The 26,124-nt window shown below is 39.2% G+C and overlaps 1 protein-coding gene across 2 annotated transcripts in view; it reads left to right on the top strand.

Moving 5' to 3' along the window:
* CNTN1 (contactin 1) overlaps positions 1-26,124 on the top strand; it is a 296,184-nt gene that overhangs the window by 219,701 nt on the left and 50,359 nt on the right. For both annotated transcript variants that reach the window (XM_073619929.1, XM_073619930.1), the window contains 3 exons: positions 920-1,095; positions 24,980-25,100; positions 25,727-25,915. In XM_073619929.1, the coding sequence (XP_073476030.1) occupies positions 920-1,095; positions 24,980-25,100; positions 25,727-25,915 (486 nt within the window). The remainder of the gene's footprint in view (positions 1-919; positions 1,096-24,979; positions 25,101-25,726; positions 25,916-26,124) is intronic.

The raw sequence follows: 26,124 nt of genomic DNA on the forward strand, positions 1-26,124 counted from the left end.
TGAAGCAGACTGTTATCATTTCATTTAAAAAAAAAAAATCTCCAGTCAGAAGCAAGCTGTTTTAGTTTGTTTCTTATGGACATCAGGAGCATATTTAGATGCTGTTGCAGTACAAGTTATTGATCTTGTCCTTCTATGAGGTGAACTACAATTTTATGGCACTCATAATCAGGAGACTAAGGCCCCATTCACACCTGAGAGTAGCATTTGCGGGCAGCAAATTGCATGATTTTGTACAGGTCAAAAGGTCACCAATGTAAAAAGCAAAAAAACGACCAAATCTGCCTAAAAAAAAAAGTTCCAGAACTAGTTTGAGCTTCAGGTGTTTTGGAGCTTCTGGCTTCGGGCATTTTGGAGTGGAGATGTGAACCATCTCCCTAGAGAATAATTGATTTTTTCCCCTCCAGCATTTTGTAGTTTCAGGCTTCAAGCTATAAAACGCTCAGGTGTGAATGGGGCCAGAGAGCCAATGTATATACTGACAGTGGTGCTCTAATCCTAACTAAAAATGAAGAGGTAATTTGGGGAAAGAGAGGGAGAGCTTTGCAACCCTCACTGTGCACACACTATGGAGAAGTCCATAAAAAGCCATTACGGCCCCCAACATACTAAAGAGCAGAGAAGAGAAAACATTTTAGGTGTATGAGATCGTAAACTAAAATAGAGCTGATTCTAAAGTTGACCTCTTTTTTTTTTTTTTTTTTGTGATAGGTGTATTTTAGGTTCAGCACCAGGGCCTAGAGATTTTTTGCCATGCTTCTGTGCCTTTTTTGATATTATATTGATGTTTATTATGTTATCTGTTATTTATTCAAATATGGATTTTATGATAACTTTCTTTTTGACTGAATGACCATCATTATTGTATTGTATGACTGAAGAGTTTTGATGATTCTGCTTGTATTTTATATCCTCTCAGCTGCCACAAAGATCACTCTTGCACCATACAATGCTGATGTGACTGTTGGGGAGAATGCATCCATGCAGTGCCATGCATCTCATGATTCTGCTCTGGACCTCACTTTTATCTGGTTTCTAAATGGCTTTGTGATTGAATTTGATGATGACAGCAACCACTACGAAAGACATATAAGGGTAGGTTGACTGACTGTATAATTCAGTACTGGTTTGGGGTAAATAGGACCCAACAAAGGCCAAAATTAAGATCAGCAACAGTATTATTTGTTATAAAAAACAGTATTTCACCCTATGTATTGTGCTTGATTAGCTTCAAGTAGCGAGTTCTCAGAGAGGTAATCCAGCCATGTACAAGGTTAAGGGCTTCCTGCCCATGTTTATTTGATCAGCAAATACAGCAACAGAAAAGGATTCTCATGCAGGGGTAGAAAACATAGTGGTTGATTTACTTATGGCAGATATACTGTGCACTGCAAGTTGCTCTAGATCTGAGGGGAAGCTCTGACATGCGGGGGGGAAGCTCTGCTGATTTCTATCATCCAATCATGTGCAAGCAAAATTGCCGTTTTTTTATTTTCCTTGCATGTCCCCCTCAGATCTAGAGCAACTGCACTTGCAGTGTCCTTGAAGTACACTTGCTGGGGCACTTGCAGTGTACAGACTATTACCTTTCATAAATCAACCCCATAGTCCCAAAGGAAAAGTCCATCAAACAAAATGTAAACCTCCTGGCTAATAAATAGACCTCGCTGAGTCTGCTTCAGTCCTGCAGTCATGTTCCCTCCCAGCCTGCTTCCTTCTCTTTCAGCACCACCACTGATTACACTCAGGAAAGTCAAAATTATACCCCAGGTGGGGGAGCAAGGTGTATTTATCTTAAGAACCTCGAGATCCTGCGTGACAGATACACCCCATCTATCACTGACAGGGGCTGTCTGTCACAGTACACATAATCCTTCCTCAATTTTTTTGAAATATAGGAAGGCAGTCAAATCTAGGCTTGTATTAATAATTAAGCCAAATATATTGTATAGGTTTAGGCTTGAGGACCACCATATAATCTTGTGCTATAGTTAATGGCCAAAATTGCCCACTGTAAGAGCCAGTTCACACCAGATGCAGTTCTGTGCAGTTCCGTGCGCTTTTTTTCTGCACAAAAAATGCATGCACAGTGTTTTCCATGTATTCCATTGGCTCTAGTTCACACCAATGCAGTCAGTTCCAGGTCAGTTTCCAGTGCAGAAACTGACTGGAACTGACTGCACTGGTGTGAACTAGAGCCATTGGAATACATGGAAAACACTGTGCATGCATTTTTACGGCCAGTTCACACCACAAAAATGCACTCCGGATACGTTCCAGATCAGTTTTTGCTTACAGTTCACACCACATGCAGTTCCAACGCAGCTGTGTTTTTGATATAATTTGCTATGTTCCAGTACAGTTCTGTGCAGAAAAAATGCAGCATGCTCTACTTTTTTTTCTGCACTGGAAACTGGCCGTAAACTGACTGGAACTGACTGCACTGGTGTGAACTAGAGCCATTGGAATAAATGGAAAACACTGTGCATGCATTTTTAGTGCAAACTAGCACATGTGCAGAAAAAAAGCTCACGGAACTGCATCTGGTGTGAACTAGCACTCAGAAATAAGATGATTTGTGTTAACGCTAAAGTATAGGGATGCAGTGGTGCATACAGACATCCAGCACCAATTTATATCTTATCACTGACAAGTACCTGCAGCTACATGACAGATTTGATATTGTCACCCACTCAAGATACTGCAAGACTGTTGTGGACTGGATTCTATATGCTATTGCATTTTTTTGTCTTCATCTCTATTATAAACAATTCTCAAGGCAAGCATACATATCCAAAATACCAAACTCCAAAGTGACAAATTACAAAAACAAAGATTTTTCTATAAAGTCAATTTTAACATTGGAATACCAACGGGTTCATAACACTATTGCTTGTGAACTTGTGAGTGTCATGCTATTCTTATGTCATTTTTTTTTTTAAGAACAACACAGTAGGTATGATTTACTATTTACTATTTGTGGATGAGGCTTTTTATCTTCTCAGATGGTAAAGCTGCCCATTCCTCTTGGCAAAAAGCCTCCAGTTCCTGAAAATTCTTGGTCTGTCTTGCATGAACTGCACGTTTGAGATCTCCCCAGAGTGGCTTGATGATATTGAGGTCAGGAGACTGAGATGGCCATTCCAAAACCTTCACTTTATTCTGCTATAGCCAATTACAGGTCAACTTGGCCTTGTGTTTTGGATCATTGTCATGTTGGAATGTCCAAGTACGTCCCATTCGCAGCTTCCAGGCTGATGAATGCAAATGTTCCTCCAGTATTATTTGATAACATACTGCATTCATCTTGCCATCAATTTTGACCAAATTTCCTGTGCCTTTGTAGCTCTCACATCCCCAAAACATCAGCGATTCACCTCCGTGTTTCACAGTAGGAATGGTGTGCCTTTCATCATAGGCCTTGTTGACTTCTCTCCAAATGTAGCGTTTATGGTTGTGGCCAAAAAGCTAAATTTTGATATCATCACTCCAAATGACTTTGTGCCAGAAGGTTTGAGGCTTGTCTCTGTGCTGTTTGGCATATTGTAAGCGTGATATTTTGTGGCATTTGTGTAGTACATGCGGTCCTCTAGTTACAAACATCTGACATGCAAACAACTCCTACTTACAAACGTAGGGAGACAACAGGAAGTGAGAGGAAATATACCCCTAGGAAGGGAAATTCACTCCTGTAAAACTGCGTACACTCGAGCGGAATGTCCGACAGAAAAAGTCAGACGGAAACTTTTCATCGTCTATTCCGATCGTGTGTATGCCTCATTGGACTTTTTTCGAAAATTTTGACGGACCTAGAAATGGAACACGTTCTAAATATTTCCGACGGAACCAATTCCTATCGGGAAAACCACTCATCTGTATGCTGTTCAGACGGACCAAAAATGACGCATGCTCTGAAGCAAGTACGAGACGGAAGCTATTGGCTTCTGTCTACTGGACTTCCTTTTTTTTAGTCCTGCCATATGTGTTGTAGGTCACCTTGTTCTGGACGGTCGGACTTTGGTGTGACCGTGTGTATGCAAGACCGCTTGAGTGGAATTTCCTCAGAGTTCCGTCGGAGAAACCTTTGGAGTTTATTCCGACGGCAAAACCGGTCGTGTGTACGCGGCATAAGAGCTATTCTGGGAAAAATGTGTCTCCACTGATGCTTTGTCACCAAGGCTTGTTTCCACAACAACCCTAAATTTTCTAAATCCAATTGTCATTGGCTGGAGCTACACTTAAAAAATGTACCTGTTCTGACTTACAAACATATTCGACTTAAGAACAAACCTACAGACCCTATCTTGTTTGTAACCCGGGGGCCACCTGTAATGGCTTTCTTCTAGCGACTCGACCATGCAGCCCATCTTTCTTCAAGTGCCTCCTTATTGTGCATCTTGAAACAGCCACACCACATGTTTTCAGAGAGTCCTGTTTTTCACCTGAAGTTATTTGTTGGTTTTTCTTTGCATCCCGAACAATTTTCCTGGCAGGTGTGGCTGAAATTTTAGTTGGTCTACCTGACCATGGTTTGGTTTCAACAGAACCCCTAATTTTCCACTTCCTGATTAGAGTTTGAACACTGCTGATTGGCATTCTCAATTCCTTGGATATATTTTTATATCCCTTTCCTGTTTTCTACAGTTCAACTACCTTTTCCAGCAAATCTTTTGACAATTATTTTGCTTTCCCCATGACTCAGAAACCAGAAACATCAGTGCAGCACTGGATAAAAGATGCAGGGGTCTGTCAGGAGTCCAGAAACTCATTAACCTTTTATACACACACGATAATTACAAACAGATTACAAGTGAGGATGGTTACCTTTTAATAGCCATTCAAACCCCTTTGTGTCAACTTGTGTGTCTTATCAGGCCAAAATCACCAGGAAAGAAGAAGAAAAGTTTTTTTGTTATCATTCATATTTTCTGAAAAATGGCCAAGAAATCATAAATTCTGTCAGGGTATGTAAACTTATGAGCACAACTGTATATGGGAGTCCACAGGAGAGGGTGAACCTGTGGTGGAGGCACAGTCCTGAAAGGGGAAAATAAAAAATGCAGTGCTAGTAGGCAACTAGTGTAATATGAATACAGTTCAGAAATCCAGAATATGCCCAAAGGCAAAGTCTATATGCTGCTGGACCAGACATGTGCTAAAGGTTCTGGTCAGTGTCGGCAGTGAGCTGCAGAGAGCAGAAGTAACTCTGTTTGCATAAGGAGAGAGAGAGAGAGAGAGCGGCACCACTCTGAGTGCAGTATGTTAGTAATAAAATTCCAAAGTTTAATATGAGCATCACATTTGAGTAGTTAAAACAAGCATTTTGGAGGCTTAGACTCCTGGGATGTCCCGTGCGTCCAGCTGGGCAGCGGAGATCTTGCAGTACCCGGCGGCTCCGGTGGTTTCAGAGGCTGCGGGGTTAGTGTAGATCAGAGGGCAGGCACATCAACACTGATGGACGGGAGGGGGGTGCGGTCGAGCTCGTGTTCGGAGCATGCATGCTCCTTCGTCAGGCATATGGAGCGGCCATCTTTAGTGTGCTATTTATGGAACAGGAAAGGAGCGGTACAAGAGACTGCAAGTCACAGCAGACCAGCGTCAGCACCGTTCTCCCTAGATTTTTCTCACAAGAAATGTGTAGTGAAATGTCTAAGAATGCTTATATTAATAGTAGTACATTTTTCGGGGAACTTGAGTTAATACACAGAGTAAATAACATTGATAAGAATTATAAAAATTACAATAGTTCAATATGATTACTGTTACTTAATCTATCGGGATATACGTAAAAAAAAAACGTACAGAGCTATGACAATCTCTTTCACCGTTAGGGACCTGTTAAAAAATACATATATATAAGAAATAACTGTTAAAATTATATAAACTTAGTTACATCTATGTACACAAGTAATACACAATCAATGCCCAAAGGTAGATCTGACATGGATGAGGTATGTTTGCTTATTTAGCATATTAAGCTGAATGAATTAGGAAAAACATGCATGTATGGACATGCATACCCATGCATATATAGTATCTAGGGGTTGTGGAAAATAGGGAATATAGTTGGAGTCAATCCCACAAATTAATATTACATGGCACTATTATGACAGAACAAGCGAGGGTAGATATATATTTCTAGTTGTGCTTAATGCACATAATTAGTGTGTCTCTAATAATTAATTGTCCCATAGATAGATGTATGGGGTTTATATGGGGTATAGGAATTGTTAATAGATGGAATGAATTTCAATGTCCTTGTTGAGGCCCCCCGGTTTTAAGCTATACAGGGTATATATCCAGAAAGTCTCCCTGTCGGAGAGGCTTGATGAGCTCTGCTTGTGAGAGGCCCCAGGGGACAGATTCCACAACCCAAACTTGTAGTCCACTAGTGGAGCCTTGATGGAACTCTGCAAAATGTCTCAAGATGGTGAGCTCACTACCCTCTTCAATACTGTGTCTATGTTCTCCGAACCCCTTGCGTAGAGTTCGGATAGTGCGGCCTACGTAAAGCAGGCCACAAGGACAGGTTAGACAGTACACAAGTAATTCAGAAGAACAATTGTAAAATTTGCCTAGTTGGTAAGTCTTTCCTTTGGTGGTGAAGTGTTGTCTGTGTTTCACAAATTTACAGATCATCCAATTACATTTCCGACATTGGTACATTCCTTTGATGTCAAGGAAGGTGGGGTGGATCTGTTTAGTCTTATTGGATTTAAGTTTACTGGGAGCAATTTGTCCTTTTATGTTTTTGGCTTTCCTGTTTGTGATATTAGGTGGGATGCTGGTGGAGCTTTGGAGGTGGGGGTCTTCCTGCGAAATGCCCCAATGCTTATGGAAAATCTGTTCCATCTTTTTGTGTTGTGCATGGAAAAGAGTTATGAATCTGGTAGTCTGAAGGGGGGTGAGTGATGATGATTGTTGGGTCTGAGTGTTTCACTGAGGAATAGATTATACGCAGCCTGAACCAACAAAGTGGAATTTCCTTTTTCCAAGAATTTTTGTTTGAAAGGGTCTCCCTGTATGGAATAATCCTCTGGGTGGGTGCAGTTATGTTTTAGGTGACAGAATTGGCTCTTGGGTATGTTGGATATCCACCTGGGGTGATGGCAACTTCATTAGTGAAGATAGAAGTTGCCAGCAGTGTTTTAGTGTAGTTTGTGGCATATATTGTGGTGTCGGTGTGGCCCAATTCTAAATCGAGAAAGGCCAGTGTATTGGGGTCACAAACTGATGTAAGCGACAACACCTAAGTTGTTAGTGTTGCAATAGGCGACAAAGTCGTCAGCCTGGGATTGAGTGCCATCCCAAATGATGTCGTCTATATATCGTCCAAAATAAATGGTGTTGGGATTGTTGTGCCAAATGGCACGCTGTTCCCAGAGGCCCATGGTTATATTGGCATAGCTGGGGGCAAAATGTGCCCCCATAGCTGTGCATTGAATCTGTAAGTAGTACTGATTCTCAAACTGAAAATAATTGTGAGCTAAACAAAACTGTGTGAATTCCAAAATAAATTGGGCTTGCCTAGGGTTTATTAGGGGATTTTGAAGGAGGAAATGTTGCACTGCCTCAAGCCTAATGTCATAGGGAATAGATGTATACAGTGAGCAAACATCAAGGGACAGCCACAAATAGGTTGGTTCCTGGTTGTAATTTTGTAGGATGTCCAATAGATGTATACTATCACGTATATAAGCAGGTAGATTTTGGACCAGGGGTTGTAAAAAATGATCTATGTACACAGAGAAGAAGTTTGTTACAGCTTCCATGGCTGCCACAATAGGGTGTCCAGGAGTGTCAGTTAAACTTTAATGGATTTTTGGCAGGTGATAAAAGTATGGTGTGTGATAATTGTCTCGTTTGAGAAAGGCGGCCTCTGATTTATTAACGATCCCTTTTGGGGCGGCCCTATCGACCAACATTTTAGCTTCGGAACTGTATAGGGGTAGTGGGTCACGGGGAAGTGGAATGTAGTTTTTAGAGTCAGACAGGAGTCTATGGGCCTCTCTTAATTATGCATCTCTATCTTGGACAACAAACCCTCCTCCCTTGTCAGCTGGTTTTATAATGATATTGGTATTGTTAGTAAAAGCCTTGAGGGATGATCTTTCGGACGGGGAGAGATTGTGATAGAACTTGGTGTTGGAGGTCTGTTGGCACATGCGCTTCATATCAGAAAAGACGATCTGATAAAAACTCTGAATGTATGGGCCTTTTACATGAGTGGGATTAAAAATGGATTTAGGTCGAAATGCAGTATGTTGTACTGGTGGAGAGGTGGGGAGATGTTGTGTTAGCTATGTGGCGTATGCATCATCATCACCAGTATACAGGTCCTCTAATAGGGCTAAGCAGGATGCGTCTAGAGTGGGATAAATAACTGAGGCACAGAGAGACTGCAAGAGATGATTGGGATTTGTGGAGAAGTCTCAGTAGGAGTTGAGGAAGCTTGGGTAGTGGTGGTTTATGAGTTCTAGTTCTTTTAGGTTTGGGTTGGAGCGGGTTGGTATTGGATAGTGTATGGTTAGCAGATTCAGAGGAAGATGATTTGGGCATCTGTGCAGCTCTCAGAGGTAGAGTGTAGGAACTCGATGTAGGATTGTGAAATGGCCTAGGTGGTCCTGTGTGGGCATGTTCTGCAGGCCAATTGAAGCGATGAGGTGGGGAAAGTAAAGGGGGTATATAGTTGCATGTTTTAGGTTTCCAATTAAAGACTTTAGTTAAGTATAGTCATCAACATCTTTTCTAATTTTATTTAATTTTACCTGAATTAGGGAATCCTCATCTTTTTTAGTTTTCTTTTTAAGGATATTATCCCAAGTGGTAGGAAGATGGTCAGTTTGGGCTTGACTTTCCTTGTCAAAAGAAGTTTATTGAGTATACAATATTATAAAGATACATAAAGTAAGTTTACAAGGATCTATAAAGTAAGCTCATTGTTTTACAGTAGGGTTTATATAGGTAAATATCATGAAATTTCAAATATTAAACATTGGGTTCACGTAAACCTAAATTAAAGATATATATCATTTCCTTAGTTACTTTTGTAGGTATTTAAATGATTTATACCTACTATACATATTGTTTACAAGTAGAGTGTATATAGGTCAAATAAATTCTGATAATGAGCTTTAATCGTAAGGTGGAGAAAAGGAAAGAGAAAGAAGAAAAAGGGTTGAAAGGTAGAGGTATGGTCCACAAGGTTGTCCCGCTCGTCAGTTTATTATTCTTTTTAGTTCTCTTTGAAGCCTTAGAATGGGTGTCTCTGTAAGTCATTTAATCTGTTACCATGGCAACAGGACAGAGTCATTGAAGTTTGACAGGAACTGTTGTTTTATCCAAGGATGCCAAAGTTTTTCAAATTTTGGAATTTGATTTTGATCGATGGCTACCATCTTAGCATGGGACATTGTATTATTCATTCTGTGAATTGTTTCTGCTAGTACCAATGTAGGAGATTTCCATGCCTTGGCCACTGTTTGTTTTGCAGCCGTTATTAGTTGGATCATAAGTTTGAATTGAGAGAGTGTTAACCATTCCGGTTTTAGATTAAGTAAAGTTAAATATGGATCTGGTTGTATTATTTTTTTAAATATTTTAGATGCAATCACGAAGACTTCTTTCCAGAAGGTTTGGATTACTGGGCACGTCCACCATATGTGTAAATATGTGCCTATTTCTGGGCATCCTCGAAAACAAAGAGCTGAGGTATTAGGTGAATATTTTGCCACTCTAGCGGGTACAAGGTACCAGCGAGTTAGGACTTTATAATTTGTCTCCAGTGCTAAGATGTTGGGTGAAGATGACTTAGATGTGAGCCATATGTTAGACCAGTCCGTGTCTTCTAAAGTTCGTCCCAGGTCCTCCTCCCACCTCTGAACGTAAGAGGGTCTATTAAGATTTGCTACTCCATATAATTGATTATAAAGTGATGAAATTGTACCTTTAGCAAATGGATCTTTTGTACAGATTGATTCAAAAATGGATAATTGGGATAATGGTGTATCCCCCTTTAGGAATGGTGTATAGAAATTTTTGATTTGGAGATATCTAAATAGCTCAGAGTTTGGTAGATCATATTTTTCTCTAAGCGATGGGAATGAAAGGAATGATTTAGATGCTATGAAGTCATTTAGTGTCTGATGCCTGATGTTGTCCAAGCTTTAAAAGAATTTGGGTAGATCCATGCCGGATAAAAGGCCGGATTTCTGATAAAAGAAAGGAGAGGATTGTGTGGAGATTGTAACTGATATTTGGTTTTTAGTTTATCCCAGAGAGATAAGAAGTGTTTAGTTATGGGATTATGAATTTTAAAGAGGTCTTTAGGATCAAGCCATAATAAATTTGATATTAATAGAGGGTCATTTTCTGAAGCCTCTATAAATACCCATAATGGGATTTCCTGTTTTGCATGGTATTTGGACAGACTGGCCAAATGTGCTGCTCTGTAGTAGTTAGTAAAATTAGGGTATCCCAGGCCTCCTTTATTTTTGGGAAGATGTAGTGTGTGTATAGGTATACGTGGTTTAGAAGAGCCCCATATAAACGAAGTTGCTCTTTTTTGTACTATTCTCAAAAAATAGGAAGGAATTGGAATAGGGAGGACTCTGAATAGATAAAGCAATTTGGGTAGAATAGTCATTTTGATTGCATTAATCTTCCCTATCCAGGATAAAGGAAGTTGCGACCATTGTTTTATTAGATTTGTAATCTGTCTTAATACAGGAGGATAATTGGTTGAGAATAAGTCAGAATGAGATGCTGTTAAATGAATTCCAAGATATGGGATTGATTTTTCTGCCCATGTGAATGGGAGTGCAGCCCTAGCCGGGGTCAATTCCATGTTTGTGAGTGAAATATTAAGCACTAGGCATTTCTTAGGATTAATCATAAGGCCGGATAGGGCTGCAAATCCATCAAGAGCTGGTATTAAGTTAGGACCAGAGACCTGTGGTGATGATAGAAAAAGTAATATATCGTCTGCAAATATACATAATTTGTGTGTAATACCTCCTACTTCAATGCCAGTTATAGTTTGGTTTGTTCTGATGTATTGGGCCATGGGTTCGAGTATAAGGGCAAATAATAAGGGAGATAATGGGCAACCCTGTCGGGTACCTCTTTCGATATTAAAGGCTTTGTACAGCATATTTTATATAGGCTTTTTATTTTATATAGGCTTTGGGTTTATTATATAATGCTTTGATCCATGTTAAAAAGTGGGGTCCAAAACCCCATTTTTGTAATGAATATTGCATATATTGCCAGGATACTGTGTCAAATGCCCTCTTAATATCGAGAGATAGAAAACGGAAAAACTGATTATTGTGCCAATAACACTGCCCTGTGTATATTATCGCCTGCCTGTCTATTTGGCATGAAGCCTACTTGATCTCTATGTATTAATTTTCCTATAATGCTATTGAGGCGTTTTGCTATTATTTTTGCTAATAATTTAATATCGAGGTTTAACAGAGAGATAGGCCGATAATTCACACAGGAAGTATCATCAGAAAGGGGTTTTGGGATCATACAAACAATTGCCATTAGTGTTTCTTGCCGAAAAGAATGTCCATCTAGAAGTTTGTTAAAAGTTTCAGTGAGAATGGGAGAGAGTATTTCTGAGAATGTTTTATAGTATAAAGCCGAGTAGCCGTCTGGGCCTGGTCTTTTGTTAAGTTTTAGGTCTTTTATGGCGTTAGCAACTTCATTTATAGTTATAGGCTCATCCAAACTGCTTTTTTGATTCTGAGATAACTCAGGTAAGGTTATTTTTGAGAAGAAGGATTCAGCCTCTGTAGGATTAAATTCATTGTTTGTCTTGTATAAAGTTGCGAGATGTGAGTGAAATTTATGGACTATTTTAACTGGATTACAAGTGTAAACATTTTTTGATAATTTCAAACGTATTGGTTTGAAAGATTTGTTAGTTAAATTTAATGCCCGAGCCAAATATGTACCTGGTTTGTTTGTATTCATGTAGAAATTGTGTTTGGAGCGTTTGAGGGATTTATCAACTGCCTCAGTGAGAAATAGATCGTATTCCAATCTAGATTTTTCCAGATGAGATTTTGTACTCTGAGATGGATTATCTTGAAATTATATGTAGGCTGCATTAAAATTGAGTTCTAGTTTTTTTGCTAGATTTTTGCGTTCCCGTTTAAATAGTGCCATTTGTCTTTGTATTGTACCACGCAAGACAGGCTTATGAGCTTCCCACAGTGTTATTGGGGAGATGTCTGTTGTATTATTAATTGATATGTATTCCTTTAAAGCTTGTTCAATGGCCATCTGATGTAGTGGGTGTTTGAGCATTATGTCCGGTAAGTACCACGTTGGGTCATGCGCTTTTGGTATGGCTGAGGCTATAGTAGTGTATACTGCATTATGGTCAGACCACGGAATCAGAATTATATCTGATGCAATAATTTCTGGTATCATTCCTATTGTTAGAAAAATATGATCTATTCTGGTGAAGGTTTGATGAGGGTGCGAGAAATAAGTGAATTTCTTTTTCATTGGGTTACTTTCTCTCCACGAATCTACCAGATTGTATTTGGAAAGAAGTTGAGAAAAAGGTAATCTAGAGGTTATTTTGTATGGTGTAAAAGGTGATTTATCTAGAAATGGGAGGAGAACCTGGTTCGAATCCCCACACATTATCACTTTTCCTATTTTGTGTGTATTAATCACTTGTAATATATGTGAGAGGAATGGTGTAGGTTGTTTGTTAGGAGCGTAGTAAGAAATCACCGTAATTGCTGTATCCATTATATAACCCATGAGTATCAGGTACCTTCTGGGTCTTTAATTTCTGATGATAAGGTGAAATGCAATTAGAGTTCCCCTTTGCTTGGTACAGGCAGAAGCCGTGTAAATTTGTTGATAAAAAGGAGAAATATATTTTGGAGTAGAATCTTTGGTGAAGTGTGTTTCTTGGAGGCATACTATGTGAGCCTTCTTGTTATGAAAAGTACGGAAGGCTTTGGTCCTTTTTTGAGGGACATTTATTCCCTGAACATTCAGGGAAAGTATATTCAGTGGTGCCATGGCAACAGATCAAATAGTTTTGACTTACTTTTTGTTATGCAGAGCTGACTGCGCAGATCAACCTGTGTGGACTGAAGAGATGAATAGATAGAAAAGAAACCAGTGAATTCTGGAGTAAAGAGTAAACAAAAAACATATGAGATTAGATGATACATTGTATAAATTATTTTTTGCAAGTAATCACAATTTACCCGTGAAAGAGAGTAAATATCTCTCTCAGGGGAATAAGTGCCTTCGTCACACTCCCACATAATATGGTTGGGAGAATGAGGAGGGCTAATGAGGGTACACGGATCTTCCGCTTACAGGAGAGAAGTGCTATGTCAAAAGACATCAAAATGATGTTTCATTAATTGGAGTGCAGAATATAGTTTTTGTTGAAATTATTTATTCCAGGGTGGTTGTAATGTCCACCTGGAGTTCAGGGTCACTGGAAATGTTTCGATGGACCTTCCTCTTCCTCAGCTGACCTGAGGAAGATGGAGACGGAGGTGTTCACATTGCAGCATTAGCATTGCTTCTCATTTCGTCGAGACAAAAATGAACGCTGCCTGCAGTGTTTGGCAGGTGTTCTGGTTCATAACCACCTCCATTCACTTATATTGAAACATACCACAAGTGCATCGTAAATGCACTGTAACGGCACCTATGGCATTTACTGTGCATTTAAAGTGCAGTTGTGTAGTGTCAAACGTGATCATTCCCCATTTTGGCCTTGTACAAATAAACACACACCTCATAGGGCATTTGAGGAACATTGCCTGACGCAACATGAATGCCTGTGCAACGCAACTAAAGCATTCATTAACGCTGTAGGTGCTTTAATGCACATTAAGTTTGCAGTAGAAATCGATGCCTGTGTGAAAGAGCCTTAACTGGCTTTCTGTAGAGGAGTATCAGAGACATTTAAAGTATAACTAAAGGTAACACATTTTTATTCAGTTTTGAATAGATTGTCAAGGTTTTTGTTGCTGTCTGTGCCCTGTTAATGAGATTTATGTTCTCTAATTGCCCTAATCGCCAATGTCACAGGGAATGAAAATATGTGTAAACTCAAAACTTTAAGTTGCCACCAGAACAGGAATTAAGGAGAAGTCTTTCAATGGGGACACTTGTTCCTGTGACAGCTGCCTAAAATAGGATTTATCTCACATTGGAAAAATATTATATCACTTCCTGTCGAGTCTACATGACACAAAGTAAAGGGAAATCTTCCTAATGAGCTGCAGATGGGCATAAAGCAGAAAAAATTCTGACAGTGGTTTTAACCATCCCTTACTCTATCCAAAATGAAAAAAAAAAAACACGTTTTTTCTTTAGGTATACTTTAACTACCAATTAGATTTAATTTTATTGCTTGTTTGGTAAATAATTTAATGTGTGCTGTATTAAATAATAATTTTTTTCTTTAGTAACTTGTTTTATTCCTGTAATTTGTTCCTCAGTTACATTGAGGTTTTTGACATCATGGACTAAATACTGTATGTGGTCAGAAACTGCTGATGCATTCCTGTATGTGTGCTTTGTAAGCCTTCTCTGTGCCACTAAGCTCACATAGCCTTCAGGAAAGGATGCCATTGTGACACCACAAACTACATGTTGGGAAGACTGCACGCTTTCACGGGGAAACTATGTTCATATTCCCCTTTACTTCAAGCCAGTAATACTCCCTAGTGTGCAATACTGCTAAATGCTGGTTAGCCACTGGAGACATTTACAAGGTGGAACCATAATGTGGTAAAACCTATCATATTAAAGTTATTTTTGGAAACCGCAGCTACGCTGCTTTTAACAGCAGCATTTCCAAAAATACATGCTTCTGTAATTGTTTGCATCACGTATTGGTTACATGGTATGACCTTGATATATCATAATCCATATAAATCAAATACAACCATGTCTTAAATCGGCAGTACAAATGTACTGAATAGTTTATTAAGAACTGTAGCAATCCATGTAGAGTAAACTCACCTTTATTAACTAATAAGAACCTTTAAGTGAGGGGAGAAAGCTAACTAGCTTTAAGTGGAATCCCCAACCACAACATTGCATTACATATGACAATAATTAGATGCACTGATAACACAAAACTGTATGGACTATTACCAATGCAGGCTAAAGTTTTCCCCATATAGTTGCTTAGAAGGTAATTCTATAAAAATAAAAAAAGACAATTATGTCATTAATAAATGTAAAATAAATCCAATAAATAAAGGCTTAGCTTGTAATTCTAAAAAATTCTTAGTAAATATCCCATTTACATGCTCCAACTATTTTGTTATAGGTCTAGTATATTGTATATACAGTATGTAGTTCTAAGTAGCATTTTGGTATTAGGCCTTTTAGAACACCAAGTACAAAGAGCTTCTTGAGTGGTCGCTAATCGTTACTGTAGGGATATTACAGCTTTTATATATAAGGTACATTCCACAGCAGATTGTGTTCATTTCTCATTTTATTATTTCAGAGTTGTTTGATATCATTCCAGTATTTTGACTTTTCTAATTACATCTGTGCTTCTATTAAACAAGTCTAGTAGTGCTATTTAAATCCAAAAACGATGCGTTATTTTCTAGTGATAGAGGAGACCAAAACTCACTATTTAAATAATGTAACTAGGATTTCTCTTTAATATTAACCAACATAATTATCTTTGATTATTAACAATCATTATTATTTTTAATTTTTGATATGTTAAAACAAATACTATCACTTTTCACTGTTAAAAGTAATACTAGTAATATTACTAATAAAAGTAATACTGTTATACTTTGCTTTTAAATCTTAGGCTATATTCACCTCTTTAGGGATGCATTTAAAGTGTGGTACATTTTGGATGTGTATTTTGCGTATCATACATCCCTCTGGAAGTTAAACTGCAGCGCAAATGCGACAAGCAGATCATTTTGTTTTGTTATTACACTGCACTTACAAGCAAGCTGTGTATTTAGATTAGTTTATGACTGTACAAAATGAAAGAAATATTCTACCTTCTGTAAAGAGTATGTTATCACTAACTGTATTGTGCCTAGATCTACATTGGGTGCAGTTTCATGGTAAATAGCTACCTACACACAAAAACATCTTCTAGACCCACTACTCCTAAAAAGCTGTGTGTGAAGGGTGGTGTGGGGGCTTCAGCAATTGGCATTTCATAAAACAAAATTCTGATAAAGTTGAAACTTGTGGGTCTCTAACAGAAATAATCTGTTCACCTACACAGCGGAAGCATGATTGAAAGGTGGGACTTAAATAACTGATATCTCAGAGTATATTTTCCTTTAAAATAATTACTTTGTGCAAAATGTGTCAGGGTCCTGCTTCTGTTAATGTTTAGTGTAGCACCCTCATCCTAGAATAGGGCTACAGGTAAATTTAGTTATGCTGGGTGGTAGCCGGCCTGGCTCATTTGTAGTGTTTAGCGGTCAAATAACTTCTTTTCTAATTCTATTCAGTTGTGGCTTCTCCCTTTTGTCAGTAGGGTGCACTGTTGCCTTTGATATTAGTATGATGAGCTACAGTACATTCAAGTTATGGATAAACATACTTTTCTCAGCCAATCGGATTCGCTGCTATGAATGCTGGGAGAAGCTATTTATTGGAAAGAAGTTAGGTGATCTGAGTCTTCCCGCCCAGGGCTGCGGCCTGGGTGGATGGTGTGTGGTACAGCTCCTGGCTGCTAGGCCTGTCCGAGTGTTCAAGTTTCTGTTGAGAAAAGCCTGCTAAAGATCCAAAAACGATTCTGAGAGGGATGGAGTTCTAAGGAAGCACCAAAGGTGACTCTTCACGGACCAGAGATCCATGAGGTGGCTGGGAGAGCTTCAAGAGAGAACTCACCCAAAGAATTCAGTATACTGCAGTGAGTAAAGCTCAGTTACTATAGGAGACAGCCTATCCTACAAAGTACAGATGTGCTGGTTCAGCTTAAAGGCTCTTTTTCCTGTACTGCTGTCTACCTTATCTCACCTATTTTCATCTGCCAATCTGCCTATTTGCTGATCATTACTAAGGGTGTCCTGTGCCCTATCCCCTCTCTCTCACATTTTTCCTGTTTGAGAAATAAACTTTTTTCTTGTCTAGCCTCCCTGGCGATATGATTATGTCAGATTTTTGAATCTCAAAGTGGTACATTGTTTTGCATAGAAATTTGGTGTTTTATATTGAAGGCCTGTAATTCTTAGTAATAACACACTTAAATCTGTCCAAACAAGAGTCTAGTAGACATCCAGGGTATGATAAAGTTTGAAACACGAAATCATAAATTATATTATAATAAATAACTATAAATAATTATGAAAAATAATAATATAATAATAATAAAATTAATTTCCCCACCAATCACTATCACTCAATTCTGCAAGTGTTCTAATTTACTATCGCTGTTTTCTAGCTGGTCTAAAACCACTTTTGACGTAAAGGGACACTTTTTGGATACCATGGACAATCTCAAGTTTCCAGGCAGAGAGAACAGTATATACTGTATAATATAAAAGTGCATGCAGGCACTGGAGAAAGCACTAGGGACAAAAGGGAGGTGAAATGATTTGATACAGTAATGTAATCTGTAATGCCGCGTACACACGAGCGGATTTCTTGTTGGAAAAAGATATGACGGCTTTTCTGATAGGATTCCGTTCAAGTTTGCCTTGCATACACTGCATATAACTGAAATTACGTCCGTCAAGAACGCGGTGACGTACAACACTATGACGAGCCGAGAAAATGAAGTTCAATGCTTCTGAGCATGCGTCGAATTGTTTCCAAGCATGCGTAGGGATTTTGCGCGTCGGAATTGCCACAGACGATTTCATTTTCGGATAGGAACTTTTCCCGACTGAAAAATTGAGAACATGCTCTCAATCTTTTGCTGGCTGGAATTCGGCCAGCAAAAGTCCGATGGAGCATACATACGGTTGCATTTTCCGACGGAAAAATCTCATCGGTCTTTTGTGGGCCGAAATTCTGATCGTGTGTACGCGGCATAAGATTACAGTGTACTGTATGTGTTATGTTTTTTGTACTTTTTGAATTTTTTCCGCCGGCGCTTGCAGGGAACGGAGCCCGGCACACTGCATCGGGTGGATGATCCTGGGAAGGACAGAGCGGGGGGACATCGCAGGATCCTGGTGACAAGGCAAGTACGCTGTACCAGGATTCTGCAATGCAATCCCGAGTGTGGCTACCACTACCGCTAATAGTACTGAAATGTAACCCCGAACCCACTCGGGAATACCGCCAGCAGGGTTAAGCATGAAAGTGACTGGCGCCCAACTTTCTTTCTTGATCATCACCCACCATATCCAGTACCCTGCACCTTGAGGAATTACGTTAGCCTTCCCTACCTCTGGAAGTCCTGGGTAGGCGCTACATCTGTTTACCTGCGTCTTGTATCTTTTGCACAATATACCTACAGTTGAGCAGAGAACTACAATATTTGGACCCTATTGTATTGTTTTTTTTTGTTGTACATCCTAGGACTGGGCAGAGTTTTCTTGGGTTTCCAAGGACTTTACTGCCTGTTCATATAGTACATTTAGGTTTTGTACAAATGGACTTTAGCAGTGTGTACAACAAGCTTTCCAAAACATCTGCAAAACTTTCAGCAAGCTATGAGAAGCTTTTTGCACAATTTAGGGTAACCATTAACTTAATCAGAGAAGAAAAGGCACCACTCACCAACCCAGTGCATTAGTATGTAGATGAATGTGGACTCAGCCAGCGGCGTTCCAGCCACACCCCCCTGACATGTTTTGCTCCACTGACCAAGCCCCGGTGAGCAGGTTGAAACATGTCAGGGGGGCGTGCCTGGAATGGAGCTGGCTGAGGTCACATTCATCTACATACTAATGCACTGGGTTCGTAAGCGGTGACTTTTCTTCTCTTTGATATTGCTCTTACACCTCTGAATGGTGCACTGACGCCAGCTCCCTTCACTACAACCAGCAGGGAGATCTGTCTCAGCTTTGAACGGCACTGTAGGTTTTTATTTGAACCGTTAACTTAAAGTAGAAGTATAGGCAAAACTTTTATCTTCATTTTGGATAGAGCAAGAAAGGCTTATAAGCCCTGTAAGGTTTATTTTTGCCATCTTTGTCCCATTGGGGGTATTTACCTTTGCTTCCTGTCCCATAGCCAAACAGGAAGTGAGACGAAATCCCTGCAAATTAAGGAAATCTCTTGGGGACCCCCAGGTCACCAGTCCCCTTTGAAATTATTGAAAATTGAATGATCCAATAAATATTGTCCATATGTGCTCTTTGTGTTAATTTTTGAATATCTGTGATTTTCTACAATGTTTTCTTTTAAACAAAATGAAAATTACACCTCTTACCAGAAGCAATGGATCCCAGGTTATAGGGATCAAACATGCTTAGTTGTAATTAAGACCGACTGCAATGTTCCACTCCTTCCACGTCAGCGAAAGAGCTCCCTCTTGTTATAGTATTACAGTGCCTTGCAAAAGTATTCGCCCCCTTGGCATTTTTCGTGTTTTGTTGCCTCATAACCTGGAATTAACATGGATTGTTTGAGGATTTGCAGAACATGCCCACAACTTTGAAGATGTGTTTTTTTTTTATTGTGAAGCAAACAACAAATAGGACAAAATAACAGTCAATGTGCATAACTATTCACCCCCCTAAAGTCAATACTTTGTAGAGCCACCTTTTGCGGCTATCACAGCTCCAAGTCGCTTTGGATAAGTCTCTATGAGCTTGCCACATCTTACCACTGGGATTTTTGCACATTTCTCCTTTCAAAACTGCTCCAGTTCTTTCAAGTTGGATGATTTGCGCTTATGAACAGCAATCTTTAAGTCTGACCACAGATTTTCTATTGCATTGAGGTCTGGGCTTTGACTAGGCAACACATTTACATGTTTTCCCCTAAACCACTCAAGTGTTGCTTTAGCAGTGTGTTTGGGGTCATTGTCCTGCTGGAAGGTGAACCACCGCCCTAGCCTCAAATCACACACAGGTGGTACAGGTTTTGCTCAAGAATATCCCTGTATTTAGCACCTGGCAGAAACCATGAAATCAGGCTGAAATAGAAGTACAGTTAAATCACACTTGTTTAATAATAAAAGTAAAAAGAACAAACGTAGTCAAAACATAGCCAAAGTTTAGTAACGGAATGGATAGTCAGCCAAGCTTGAAATCCAGGATCAATGTAGTGGAACAGCAAGCAGGATCTGGAGCCAGAAGGGATGTCAGCAAAGCAAGTCTTGAACAGGATCGCAGGAGATAGTTTCTGTGATGTGACCAAGGCGAAGGCAGAACTCCTTTGTCTGGACAGCTTAAGTAGGCAGGACTGACAAGCAGGATATCTGTGGAGAGATAGGAGCTGGCAATTAGCCGACAGTTGAGCGGCCAGCTCAGAAAAGGAAGGGCTGAGCCCAGCCCTGACAGCACCATCCATCTTTCCTTCAACTCTGACCAGTTTCCCAGTCCCGATTGCTGAAAAACATCCCCAGAGCATGATGCTGCCACCACCATGTTTCACTGCGGGGATGGTGTTCTTTGGGTGATGTGATGTGTTGGGTTTGCGCCAGACATAGCATTTTCTTTGATGGCCAAAAAGTTCAATTTTAGTCTCATCAGACCAGAGCACCTTCCTGCATACATTTTGGGAGTCTGATTATTGTCGTCCTATGTACAGATACTCCAGTCTCTGCTGTGGAACTCTGCAGCTCCTCCAGGGTTACCTTAGGTCTCTGTGCTGCCTCTCTGATTAATGTCCTCCAGCCTCTGGGGCCTTTCAAAAAGGTGTATATATGTAATGACAGATTATGTGACACTTAGATTGCACACAGGTGGACATCATTTCACCAATTACATACGCACAGGCCAATTATCAGTTTTTTTATTTCTGAAAAATAGTTTTATGTATTTATTTTCTAATTTTACTTCACCAACTTAGACTATTGTGTTCTGATCCATCACATTCAATACAGATTTAAAAAACACTGAACTAAAGGCTGTAATGTAACAAAATAGGTAAAAAGCCAGGGGGGTGAATACTTTTGCAAGGCACTGTAACTTCGCCTGGATATGGAGATACTTCTCATATGCTCCCAGCTTCACTGATAATCCTGCTGAGTGCTCTCCAGCACATGGAAGTATTAAGAAGGGAGAAACTTCATAGTGCAGTATGTAAAAACGAGCATTTATTGAAAAAGTCTCATTGCACTTACAGAAATTAAAACAAAAGAAGATATTCAAACAAACACAGCTGTGGAACTCTCCCTGCAGTCTGGTGAGTGGTGACATCACAGAATGTGAAAACTCTTTACACATGCAGTGCATTTGAGAAAGAGGTGTTGTGTTACCTCCTCACCACCTGTTTTAACCCCTAAACCGTGCACCTGGGCTTCTGTGATTGCGGGATGCCCCCATTTGGTTTAATGGGTTACTTTTGGCAGGTGGTACTGCCTGCCGAACGTGACAGTAGGGATAATTTTTGCTGCGCCGCAATGTAAAAGTATCCTGGCTATGATGCAAAGTGGTGAGAGGCCGCATATTTGCTTGCGGCCAGCACCAAGGGGTTAAAGAAATAATACATGCACATCTGTTTTGAGGTAAAGAAATGTGCATTTATTTTTTTTTTATTTGAAGGCTGGAAAGCATTGCACCCTCAATCAGCAGATTTTGGGTGCAACATAGGGCTCTTGCAGACTCTGTGTGTAAGCTGTCTGCCATGTAAATCGTACAACCAAGCAGCTACACACTAACAGAAAGCATCAATGAACCACCTCAGCACTCAACAGCATTGTGGTACTTCATTGAGAACTACAAGCTGACAGCTGCAAAGGCTGTTGGACATTGTAGTTTTCCATTCACAGAACACTGTAAATGGATAATGCCACGTTCTTTTCAGATTATGACAGAGAGCAGGGGGAGAAGATCCCCTGCTCCCTGTCACAGCAGAGAATTTGGTAGTACAGGGGCCGGCGGATTTGTAACATGTTACACCCTGGATATGGGTGTAGCATGTAATGTATTACAAAAGGTAAACTTATTCTTTAAGGGCGAGCAGTGTAAACAAGGCATTAGGGTGTACATACCCTTTAATATACCCCAACTTTCCTAAAGGTTGTTTTATAGGTTTCAAACAGACTTCTTGCAGCTTGCTGGAAGCTTTGCAAATGTTTTTTTAGTGGTGTACACACTTTAGAAGCCTGCATGTACAATGCCTGATTGTCTTTCCCACCAATCATGGTTATATTTCATGTATTTTTTCTTACTGAAATGCGTGAAATTGACTTTTATTTGTACATTTCTTCTAACTGCATCATGGCTGTTTGTTAACAGCACATTTTAACACTAGAGCCAATCAGCTAAAAAATGCATATGCTTTTTATCCATCTTCAGAGTTGTTTTTACTGATTTCATAAGTGCTGCAGGCATATTTCGATGTGCTAGTTTCCTGCAGCAAAACGACCAAGGGCGCAACTACTTTGCAGCTATAATTGCCATGGTTTGTGCGCTGGATGCCAGAATCATCTCTAATGACTTAACACATTGCTCAGCTCTTAAACATCTGACTAATCAAAGAGCTGAAGGCCTGGCAGTTTTTGTAGTCTGGTATCTGTTCGTGTTTAGTTTTTATTGCTGGTGTTAATTAATATGTCTTAATTATCTGAGGTTACTTTAATTACTTTGACTTTGAAAATCACAGCTTTAATTTCTAAACTGTAGTTTGTGAACATACTGAACATTAATTCAGAAGTGCCTAGTTATGGATTTTCAGAAACATGGGCAGATTTTAATAATGGTCTTGGTACAGTTGAAAAAAATAAATAAATTTAAGTTTCTCTTAAAACTGGAACTCTGCATAAAAACAACATCAAAATTCTCACTAGTTAAAGTTAACTTGCATATTTGTGATTCCCATTTTTAAATATGATTAAATCCTTTATGGTTTTCTTTCATCTGTTCTGCTCCCAGCTATCAATTTGTAAAGTAAAACCAAGCTATTTTAATCTTTTGAAGTTATACTGCCAATCCTTCCATTGGCTGCCACTTACCCAACAAATTAAATTCAAAATACTAACAATAACTTACAAAGCCATCCACAACTCTGCCCCCAGCTTCATCACTAGCCTATTTTTAAAATACCAACCTAATCGTCCTCTTCTTTCCTCCCAAGACCTCTTGCTCTCTAGCTCCCTCATCACCTCCTCCCACAATCGCCTCCAGGACTTCTCCCAAGCCTCTCCCATCATTTGGAATACCCTACCCCAATCTGTTAGACTATCTCCAAATGTATCTACTTTTAGGCGATCCCTGAAAACTTTTCTCTTTGAAGAAGCCTACCCTGCCCCCACCTAACAACTGTTTTTTATTTTCTTCATCAGCTCATCCCCCCTCTGATTCTTCCTGTATTGAATTGTATTGTAATTGTACTGTCTGCCCTACTGTTATAAAGCTCTGCGTAAACTATCAGCGCTATATAAATCCTGTATAATAATAATAATAATAATGACAGCAAAAACAAAAAATCAGTATAGAGATATATTGGGCAATCCACTGGGACTTTTTATATTCATTAGTAAAATTCGCAAATGTTTGTGTCTGACAAACAGAAGAAAATTGTTTAAGACATGGGCAAATTGGTTTGAATTTAAGAATAATACATTGTGTTATGAAAAAAAGTTCTTAAGGATAAGATAAGTAAAGTGAGTCAGAATATGACATAGTTATTAGTTATTATTAATTAACCTTTAACTTTTTTGATTGCTTTATTATATATTTGTCATAGGTTCTCCCCCCCCCCCTTTTTTTCTTTTTTCTAGCTCCTCCTCCCCCTCCACCTTTTTTTCCTTCTCTTTCCCCCTCTCTTTTTATATGAACACTTTCCCTATCTGTTATTCCCTCCCTCCTCCCTTGTATTCCTCTTCTTGAAGGGGAGACAAAGGGAATTAAAGGTGTTTGTTTACAGACAATGTAAGCTGTACCTATGCTCGAAACATGTTGATATTACAATTATATTTGAATTAAGGGATCATTTTGTGAGCTACAGGAAGATGCAATTCATTGTATTGTTTTTCTATTTGAAATAGCAAAAAAAAGGGAAGGATTAAAAAAGAGGAAGACAAAAAGTGAAAGGGAAGAGAAAAAAATTCAACAACAAAAATAAGCAGACGAAATATATGTCGGGTTACCCCTGGTACAGTGACTATTTCTAAATTCAATAATTATTCTTGTAAGCAATTTAGTTATTAACCCTCAAATTTGCAAAATGCAGCTTAGTTTACTATTTTCCTAATTCCTATATATGGAAGAATCTTTTTATCCAAGTAGTTTATAAGGAGTTAGCTTCGGTTCACACTGAAGCGATGTGGGAACCCTCCAAAATTCCCTCATCGTACGTATGTCTCTAGGCGGCAGTTCACACTGCCCTATGCAAAATGCTGGGAGTGTCAATTGAAAGTTAATGACACCCTCAAATCATTTTGCATATCGCAGTGCGAACTGCAAATTCGGACAGGAATCGATCACATAGGTGTGAACACCCATGCGATCTGATTCTGCTGTGGACCAAAAAAAGGGGTACGAATGCGATGCAAATTCAGCCATACTAGCTGTATGGCGGAAATTGCATTACACAGAGATCGTATGTGCTTTGTACTGCAGTGCGGTGCGAATCACATCCGATGTCGGACGTCACAGCAGTGGGAACTGGCCCTTAAGGCACATTCCTTTAACATCAGTAAAGAAATATTGCAGAATTAGACGTAAGCCATATGAGGCCTAACTTTATGTATCATTAATATAGTATACATGCAGGTGATCTGTGTTTTATTTTTAATTTCACCATGCTCAAAAGGGGGTATATGCAATGGCACTGGTTTAGATTACTGAATTTAACAATTAACTATTTAGCTTTCATTAACTAAAGTGCCTACAACATTTTTTTTTTTTAACAGAGCGATGTTGGTAGTGAACTTATTATCAGAAATGCACAACTCAAGCATGCTGGAAGATATACTTGTATTGCGCAGACCATCGTGGACAACTCTTCTGCATCAGCTGACCTAGTAGTCAGAGGTAACCATTGTTATGTATAGGCATGTAAATAGTCATTTATTTGTGTATTTTTAAGAATTTATTTTCAAAGTGTATGTATAGCCATAACTTTTTTTTAAAGTTTTTGGTACAAATGGGGTGGGTTAGATCATCTGTCGGGCTTGTTTTGCTTTCTGTGTCCCTGCTGGGGGAATTCATCCTCTCTATTTGTCCTGGTAAATATTATCAAAGAAAGAGCTGGGAAATCCAGTGTTATAGATGTCAGAACACAAGGAGAGTGCAAATCTTGGAATAGGAACACCCGTTACTGTGACAGCTGTGTAAGGGGGAAATTTTGGCCCAAATAACTTAAGCATTAAACCTCCCTATGCAAATCTGAGTAACTCTTATACCAGCAACAGAAATATATTTAAATGCTTAATGAGTAAGCAGTCAGTAACATTTTTTACTTGTTTTAAATTTTAAAGTGCACTTTTCCTTTGTTATAGTATAATAATTATTATCATTATTATTATGACTATTATTATTTTTAACACGAATATTAATTGTTAGAATTGTTTTTTTTTCATTCTTCACAGCTTTTACATTGCTATATTAGATCTGCACTACTTACTGTTATACTAGAGTAATATCATTTTCTTTGCTAGGTCCTCCGGGTCCTCCTGGTGGTGTTAGAGCAGAAGAAATAAAAGACACAACTGTGAAACTTACATGGAGTAGTGGAACAGACAATCACCAGCCAATTTCTAAATATACTATTCAAGCTAGGAGTTCATTGACAGAAGAGATGAAGGCTAGAAATGCATTGTTGGATGAATGGAAGGATGTAAAGACAGGTTTGTAATGATTTGTTATGCTATATCTGTAATACTGCAGGATAGCTGAGGACTTTAACATAGTATACCCTAGAGCAGTGGTCCCAAACCTTTTTGGCACCGGGGACCGGCGTTGTTGAGAAAATTGTGCCAAGGCCCTGAGGGGGGGTGTATGCGGCTTTTCGTGGGCAATTTAATTTGGCTGGTGTTGGCCCTTCAATCATCCCGGC

This window comes from Aquarana catesbeiana, linkage group LG03, assembly GCF_042186555.1.
Source record: "Aquarana catesbeiana isolate 2022-GZ linkage group LG03, ASM4218655v1, whole genome shotgun sequence".
In the NCBI taxonomy this organism is placed as follows: domain Eukaryota; kingdom Metazoa; phylum Chordata; class Amphibia; order Anura; family Ranidae; genus Aquarana; species Aquarana catesbeiana.